Raw genomic sequence first — 9092 nt, forward strand, 5'->3', positions numbered from 1 at the left:
ACGAACAAGGCGGAGCGGGCCTTACTGGCACTTAAGCAGCGGTACTATACAGGGGGCGACAAGGTGGGTGCCAAGGCCCACATCGCGAAACTGCAAAGGGCGGATGGATCCTGGGCCACTTCGGAGTCGACTAAGCTCCAGATGTTCCACGACTTCTACGCAACTCTCTATGCCGCTGACCCCCCCGCGCCGGAATTGATAGCCTCTACCATGGAGGCCTGTGCCTGGGAACCGCTAAGTGAGCGCCAGTCGGGACTTCTTGAGGTCCCCATCACTTCAGAGGAAATGGCGGGCGCTCTGCGTGATCTTCCGCTGGGGAAAGCGCCTGGTCCAGATGGGCTACCGGTATCCTTCTATCGCGCCTTCTGGCCACAACTGCAACCATACCTTCTGCGTCTCTTCAACTCGTTCGACGAGTTGACTGGCCCGTCGACTGATATGGCAATGGCGGAAATAGCTCTCATCCCGAAACCCGGGAAGGATCATACCCTTTGCTCCTCTTATCGGCCCATCGCGTTGCTAAACACAGATCTTAAGCTGTATACTAAACTCTTGGCTAAACGGCTTAGTTTCCACATGCCCAATCTTGTCGAGCCGGACCAGGTGGGGTTCATCCAGCACCGTCAAGGGGACAACGTCCGCCGAATAGCGCACATCGTTGGGAAAGCCAAACATTGGGGGATACTGGCGTGCCTGCTCTCGCTTGACGCAGAGAAAGCGTTCGACTGGGTGGACTGGCTGTTCCTCCGCGCGGTGCTCCAGAGGGTGGGTCTGGGCCCGAAGATGGTGGCGCGCATTATGGCTCCCTATCTTTCGCCGGTAGCTAGGGTGCGCGTAAACGGTCAGCTCACGCCGGCCTTCTCCATCTGTAGAGGTACCCGACAGGGCTGCCCCCTGTCCCCACTACTGTTCGCTCTTGTGGTGGAGCCCCTCGCCATCATGGTACGCCGGTCCCCCGACATAAGGGGTATCTCCCTCCGGGGGGTGGAGCATAAGATCGCCCTCTTCGCGGATGACCTCCTCCTTACCCTATCGGACCCGCTGCGCTCCCTGCCGGCGACCCACTTGCTGCTCCAGGACTTTGAACAGGCGTCCGGGCTCAAAATCAACCATGCGAAATCATGGGCCCTCAATATCACGATCCCGGATGGAGATCTGCTGGCGCTTCGGACCTCCACCCCCTACCAGTGGGCGACCCACTCGGTGCGTTACCTCGGCCTCAACCTGACTCCGGACCTGGCCACCTGGACGCAGGCCAATTGGCAAGAGTATAAGTGTTCGGTTCAGACGGACCTGCGCGCGTGGAGAGCCTTGCCACTCTCTTGGCTCGGCAGACTCAACACGGTGAAAATGTCTATCTTGCCAAAGATCCTGTCCCTCTTCCAAACCCTGCCGACACCGATTCCGGAACACCAGATCCAGGGACTCCAACGGGAGCTAGTGGCGTTTATCTGGGGTGGGAAGAAACCGCGCTTTTCCAACACAATCTTGATGCTCCCCCGGGACAGGGGTGGCCTAGCGTGTCCGAATCTCCTTGAGTACTATTGGGCGTCCCATCTCCGATTTGTCTTGGAATGGGGGGCGTGGGAGAGTGAAAAGGTGTGGTTCCACATGGATCGGGCTGTCACCTGCCGCCCTCTGTGGGATCATGCCTGGCTGCCTCAAGGGGCGCGTCATCGCAGCGCGTATATGGCTGTCCCCACCAGAACAGTCCTGGAGATCTGGGACAAGGTGGCGGTTCGGAGGTGACTCACTTCCTTTCCGTCCCCTCACACCCCCATCGCGCACAATCCGCAGTTTCCGCCAGCCTGTCGTCCACCTTTTTTTGCCAATTGGACGGAGACTGGCTGCAGAACGATAGGGAACCTCTTCACAGGGGGTAGTTTTAAATCCTTTGCGCAATGCAAGCAAGAATTTGGGATCTCGGAGAATGACAAATTTCAATACATCCAGCTTCGCCACTGGATCCAGGGCTCCTCCCTGACACAGGCAGCTGTACGTCCTTTCACACCGTTCGAACAGCTAGCGCGCACATTCGGCGCATACAAGGGACTGATCTCACGTATCTACGGGGTATTGCAACACGCGCAGCGGCCTGTTCCGCATCTATACCAATCGAAATGGCAGTCTGTCTCTGGCTCGGGTGTCGCCCCTTCTCAATGGGCGAGGCTGTGGAGAGATATCCCTAAAATTCTGCGCAGCATTCCGCAGCAGGAGTCGGCCTATAAGGTGATGACTCAATGGTATTACACCCCGGTTCGGCTTCAGAAGATGTTCCCTGCAACGTCTTCCCTTTGCTGGCGCTGTACTCAGGCGCCGGGAGACTTCATTCACATCTGGTGGACCTGCCCCCTTATAGCTACTTTCTGGAAAGAGATCCTCAGCCATATCAAATGGGTCCTGGTGTACCCCCTGCCTGCGGATCCGCTGGTTGCGGTCCTGGGCCTCCGGCCGGAGACTACGAGAGCCATGACGGGGCGTGACCGGCACCTTAGCCTCCACATGCTATGCGCCGCCAAACAGACGGTGGCACTATATTGGAAAAAGGCGGAGACGCCCTCCATAAACGTATGGTTTGCTCGCCTGTGGCATGTGGTGGCGGTGGAGCTGCTCACGGCCCGGCTTCAGTTCCGAGATACTCAATTTAGGAAACTCTGGGCGCCCCTGGTGGACCACCTGGGGCGGTTGGAACATGCCCGAATGAAGCCGCCACGGCTGCGGGCCCTGAGGTTCTTCGACGATGTTGTATGCCCGGCGGATCCGGGAGGTCATTGGGGGTTGTCGGGTAGTGGGCAGGGAGAGCCGGCCACCGCCCTTCAGCCCACTGGCGAGGAGACTCCGCCTCTACTACGCCAGTACGCCGTGGTACCCACCGTTTAAGGGGTAATGTAGCGGACGCTTTTGGCTTTCCCCGCGCCTGGGACGTTCCCCCCGCCCCCACCCCCCCTGGTATCCTCCCTATCTCCCCATTTTGTCTCAGTTTCTCCCCCGGTTAGTTGATTGTATTGTGGGCACTCCTGGTCTCAGGGATGGCCCCGGGGGCTTCGCGCACCACTCTATCGCTGTCAAATCTGAAATGCCCTATGGCCGGCTTCTTGCAGGCGTGACTCGTCTAATAGCGGTTAAGCCGCCCCTTACCGGATAGGCCCCTGTTGAGAGCTACTGCGCTCCCATCGCGGCTGGAAGAGAAGTGGGAAGGGTGGGACTCCCGCCCGGAGATCACTTGTTTGGATGTTGCCTCTCTTCAGGGGACGGGGGTGGCGGCGCAATTACAGTAACTATATGCCAGGCATAGAAGGCTCTAAGGGGTTTCCACTCTCGATATCCTGCAACAGGCCGATCCTACAACGGGGCATGTAGCCATTCTCTGAGCCTGCTGCTGACCTACGACAACCCTGCGATTGTTCGTCTCTGCTGGTATACCCTGGAGATGTCACTGGGAGGGGAGATCTGGGGCCGAGGGACCTTGACCATGATAGACCTGTTCTTCCAGCTATACCTGGGTTGTGGCATATCTTCTTGATTGGTTGGGCCTTCGCCCTTTGTTATTTGCATGTGGTAGCTGCCGGCCCCTGTGGTTGTAGGCGAACCAGCTGTGTACCGCTACAGGAGTGCTCCTTTAAACTCAATAAAAAGTTGTATGTAAAAAAAAAAAAAAAAAAAGTTTGGGGTAGGCTCCATTTCTCATACACCCAGGCAGAAGATTTATCTGTCCTGTAAACAGGTTGGCAGTCTCTTAACATTGCTCGGTGTATGGGAACTTTTGTCTTAGGATGGGTTCTAACTTTCCTTTTATGCCTGTTTATTAAATGCAGATAGAAAGGGAGATGAGACACAAATTGAAAACAGCTTTTAAGAACTTCATAGAAAAGGTGGAATCGCTGAATAAAGAGGACCTGGAATTTGAAATCCCTTTCAGAGAACTGGGGTAAGAATGTCCACAAACCCTGCGCTGTGCCCTCTAGTGTGTTGGAACTTTTGAACTGTCATAGATTTTAAACTCCTGTTGCTTAAAAATGTGCATTTTGGGTTCCATGTTGCAAGGCTGAACGGAAGGTTTGAAATTTGGACTATTACGAAATACATTTTACAGTCCTAACCCACCTTCCTTGGCTTGGCTTCTTATCCTTCTTTTACTGTGCTAGGTTCAACGGCGCCCCCTACAGGAGTACATGTCTTCTCCAGCCTACAAGCAGCGCCCTTGTTAACACCACAGAATGGGTGAGTGAGGGTGCTCAAGGGCTTTCTATATACTGTGGCGCAGGTACTTACTTGTATATGTCTCTTTCTCTCTTCCCAGCCCCCTTTTGTGGTGACCTTGGATGAGGTGGAACTTGTGCACTTTGAGCGAGTTCAGTCCCACCTGAAGAACTTCGACATGGTCATAGTCTACAAAAATTACAGCAAGAAAGTGACCATGATCAATGCCATTCCTGTTGCATCCCTCGACCCCATCAAGGAATGGCTCAAGTTAGTGCTCGTCCCTTTTCCTCTCCTCTGTGTTTGTTGCCCAGTTCATCAGCATTGTTTCAATGGAGCCTCAAGTCCCCATCGGGCTTCTGAAAGCTAGAACAAGATAAGGGGAGAACATGCATATGCAAATTGAGCTCGTCATCATTCCACCTGTTAGTAATATTTTGGCCTCGACAGCCTAGAAACTCTTGAGTCAAACGCAGTTTCAAATGTCCTCTTGGTCTAATAGTAATGCCATAGCTCGAACATGTTGCAGGCTGGATAACGGTCCCACAAAGTGTACTGGGATGAAGGGCAGAAACGTAAGCCCCTTGCCTCTTGGTGTTGTCTATAAACGTTTGTTGGTATTGTAAGGTGGGATGGACCTAAAATATTACATTGGAATAGACACACTCTGATCTGTGCTGCAGCTGTTTGGCAATGGCTTGAAGAGTTGACCTCACTTAGGGGTCTTGAAACCATGTCCACATTGATTCTGCACGGTTAAACTTTTCAGTGTAGTTTGCCATTGTAGCTGAGTCTATATACACGTAACCGAGTTTCTGCTATCCTCCAGTGTTTTCAACTCTGATTTCCTTGGATTGGAGACTGTTTAACACACATTCCCCATGTCTGTTTTCATGATTTGTAGCTCCTGCGATCTGAAGTACACCGAAGGGGTGCACTCCCTTAACTGGACCAGAATCATGAAGACCATCATCGATGATCTAGAGGGCTTCTTTGAGACGGGTGGCTGGGATTTTCTGGAGCCAGTGGGCGAGGTGAGTTAAGTGGGGGAACTCTTGACTATCTGAGAAGGAAACAGATTCTGTCCCTTTCTGGAGGAAATTTTTATTAAGATGGGTGGATCTCATAGGCAAGTTAAGGGAGTGGTACATACAGTGAAATTGAGCTATGTGTTCAGAATGCTGGGTAGCAGAAAATTGTGATTTAGGAAAAGACCCAATCCTGAGCCTCCAGATTTGATAATGCTGCAAATTGCACTGCCAGGTAATGTGGAAGATGGTTGATCATTGCAATTGTATTGTGTCCAACGATTCACTTACATATGCTTTGATCTACAGGGATGTGATGCTGAGGGAGATGGCTCAGAATCTGTGCTGGAAGACAAGACATTCAAGCCTGAGGAAGATACTGATGATGATGAGGAAGAGGAGGAGGATAGTGATGAGGATTACTCAGATGAGGAAGAGGATGACTCTGGTATGTGTGCATTGTTTACCACTTGAATTGTATGGTTGGGGCTAGGCCCTGCCAATAGAGGTTTCTCTGAGCAGCAGATACAAGGTTGTTTTAGTTGTCTTTAAGCAGGGTGCTCCTTTATAGTGGCTGCATCCTTGTGTGAGATCTGTCTATCTCTAGGCAGCTTCTGGGCAGCTGGTGCTTGAAGTTGTGGGCAGTGATTGTGAAAGACTTTCCCTCCGGACATCTCTACATAGGATTCTGTTTATCCCCCAACTGTAGTGAACTAATCTAATAATTTGCCCTCCCAAACAGAGGCGCGCCGCCCTCATCTCCCCTGACACAATGTTCCTATAACACCGCTACACACAGGAGTAGTGTTTTGTCTACCTGAACTGAACCGATGGAGAGTGAAGGGTTGGTTGGTTTGTCTGAATGCCCAGTCTCATTCCTGTTCGATTCCTGCTGCCTGTAAATACAGTGAGGTTCCAGGGAAGTATGCCGCCTTTTTACTTGGTACTGCCCTGAAGGTCCAGGGGGCAAGAGTTTGTCACTCATGGCATGCATTCACGTTTCCGTCTGGATAATTTGAACTTTTGGAAGCTGTGGTATGGGATTGCTTGGCTGGGACAGTCCTTTGAGCGGGGGCATGGTGGATTACGTTAGATGGGTGTAGTTTCAGTTTAGTAGGTGAAATGCAGCATTGCTTGACTGGGATGATTTGAATGTATTGGTGATGGGGAATCATTCTTTGACCTCCTATCTTTCCAGTCTACAGCGGAGAATCCATTGGCAGTGAGGAAGAGAGCTGAAAAGACTGGGATGAACTGGAAGAGGAAGCCAGAAGAGGTAAGTTTTAACCCACATGGTGGGCTGTCTTAAGGCTTCCAGCTCCACACCCAGGAACGTTTTTACCCCACCACTCCCTCACCTAGCACAGTTCATGGTGCATCATTTCTCACTGCACTCGTTCTCTCCCAAAGAGCTGTAATTAAGTTATTTGTCACCCAGTGGAGCATCATCCTACGGATCTCTGCACCCTCTTGCCCTCCCAAACATACTAGCTCACGCTCACAGCACTGAGTGGGGGTTTACGAACCACCAGTACACCACCATACTACTTGTTGGGCACTTACTAATAGAGCACCTCGAAAGATCAAGTGAGACTGGAAGTGTTTGAGCATTTGTCCTACAGGCTGTTTTGCAGCGTCGGTTGTATTGGTTCTGAGGTGCTGTCTGGCTGATTCCATTCATCTATAAAACTAAGAGTGTCATCCTGAAAGGATCCTGGAGATGTATGTGAATAGGAAAGAGCAAGGGAATGCTGTGTGTTCCACATATATGTGGAGAGCTTCCTATGGTGAGGCAGAAGAATGTGTGTGAGTCTCAATAGAGTACAGTCTTAGTTTGAATTGACTCATTTCATCTTTGCTTATCAGCTGATCGCGAGAGCAGGTACGAGGAAGAAGAGGAGCAAATGTCTCAGAAAAGTAAGAAGAGGAAGAGTTCAGGCCCTGTCAGCGTACCACCGGCCAAGAAGAAGAAGTGAAGTCTCCTCCTTTCTTTGCCTACTCATTCTTGCGCACCACAATATCTGTGCACCCTCTTCTCAAACAAACATCTTACATGGAAAGACATTTTGCTGAACTTGTTTTGTGGCATTTTTCATCCTTCTCACAATGTGTTCATGGACCAATCTTTCTTACCTTCAACAACTGCCAGCCTACCCTGTCTTGACACCCAGCCCACCTACAAACACGCCTCTCATTTCGGGATGTTCTTAAACTACAGATGCTGCTCCTGGAGAACCTAGTTTAAGCTGCTGTTTCCTGCCAAGAACTTTCCAGAATGGACCTGAGCTCTTAACTGGGGGCAGGACCAGTTGAAGGAAGGGAAGCACACTATCCTTGTGCACAGGACATTACCTTTTTATCACTGGGAAAAAGGTTAAGAGTGCGCATTCTTTCTACTGGTTCAAGGGGATATGTTTCAGCCTCATCTGGCCTCAACACTTGTATAAAAATCTTCTTACGCCTCCCTCCACCTGGTTTGTCATACGCCTTAAAATCCAGTATCTCCCTGATTTTGTTGTGGGCACTAGAAGCAATTGGTCTTACATCATGGAGGCCTTGTGTTTGTGTATGAGTGGGTCCCCACCTTACTGTCTCAGTTTCTTGAGTTAATGAAGTGATTCTCTGGGAAGGGTGTGAACTTCCCCATACAGCTCTAGTTTGGTTTCCTGCCGATTTAGATGTTTTTAAAATGTTAAATATTCCTTTCTTGTGATATTTATCAGCAGGTCCACGTTTTCCTATTATAAGTTCTTGAAAATAAATAACTTGAGTTTATTTTATTTTACTTCAAGATATGTAGCCTTTTCTTTTTGCCTTCTCTGCTCTCATATTCCCTTCATATACACACCCTGCTGTGTGCCCCACCTATAGTCTTGGCCAGCAGAAAGTATGTTTTGAACCTCTATTGGGTTTTTATTTGTAAAAGTGGGTAGTCTGGGTGTTTCTCTTGTAGTCGGGGAAGGTCTTGGACTTTACATTTATTTTTGTCTTTCTCTTAGCAGTGATTAACAGACTTTACGAACTTTGGAAAACCTAAAAAGACAAAAAAAATGTTGTATGTTTACTTTTTTCAATTTTCTTTTAGCTGTTGTCTGTTAAGATATTGAAGTTGTGTGTAATCTGCCTGTGGTTGTATGCCATACTTGTGACAATAATGTTTTGACCTGCTGTGTCATTGTGTCGCTATTCAATCTTCTGTTGTAGTAGTGTAACCACAGGAGCCTCCTCGATTGGGGCTTGTGTAGGGGTAACTCCGTGCATATCAAATTGCAACAGAGGCTATAAATTAGCATAGTAGCATGTGTTGGCTGCAGATACACATGCTATGCATACTCCTGCCATATAGTGTTGTGCCTGGATTCTGCAAGATGTTTGTCCCTTCAGGAGGTTTTATGATTGGCCTCGTTTCTCCACCCCCTTGATTCATTGCGCATGTCAAACCCTTTGTTCCTTAGAAAGTTTTTTCCCGCCATTGGGCTCAAACGAACTGTGTCGAAGCTCTGCAGAATTCGATGCCACATGGCCTACGGGAAAACAGTGAAGATCGGAAGATCAACTACTACACCGGGAAGGACTCCCTGGCTTCCAAACAGTCAACAGCTGTTGGAAGCTGGCTCTGTGTATACTATAACAAAATGAGGTACAGTGTGGACAGAGCCCAGTCAGTCAAACCCTAAAGGTAGGTAGAGGTAAAAGTAAATAGCACCTTACTCTCTATTTGTGGTAGTGTGGGCGAGCAGTAAGGCTGAACTCAGACCAATCTGTTTGTATCAAAAATATTTAGGTATTTTTTGTTCGAGGCATTTGAGCTGTAGATCACATGCTTTGCATACTCCTACCATATAGTGTTGGATCAGGATGTTT

General features: G+C 49.8%; 1 protein-coding gene across 1 annotated transcript in view; it reads left to right on the forward strand.

Moving 5' to 3' along the window:
- The window catches only part of LOC146771200 (FACT complex subunit SPT16-like), a 267181-nt gene extending 258785 nt beyond the window's left edge, over window positions 1–8396 (forward strand). Inside the window, exons 13-19 of the mRNA XM_085640304.1 lie at window positions 3816–3928; window positions 4146–4221; window positions 4301–4470; window positions 5105–5234; window positions 5538–5676; window positions 6427–6504; window positions 7095–8396. Of these exons, the coding sequence (XP_085496430.1) occupies window positions 3816–3928; window positions 4146–4221; window positions 4301–4470; window positions 5105–5234; window positions 5538–5676; window positions 6427–6467 (669 nt within the window). The 3' untranslated portion in view covers window positions 6468–6504; window positions 7095–8396. The remainder of the gene's footprint in view (window positions 1–3815; window positions 3929–4145; window positions 4222–4300; window positions 4471–5104; window positions 5235–5537; window positions 5677–6426; window positions 6505–7094) is intronic.
- Window positions 8397–9092: the final 696 nt, after the last annotated feature.

Source organism: Triturus cristatus, unplaced genomic scaffold (assembly GCF_964204655.1).
Source record: "Triturus cristatus unplaced genomic scaffold, aTriCri1.1 SCAFFOLD_231, whole genome shotgun sequence".
NCBI classification, from domain to species: Eukaryota; Metazoa; Chordata; class Amphibia; order Caudata; family Salamandridae; genus Triturus; species Triturus cristatus.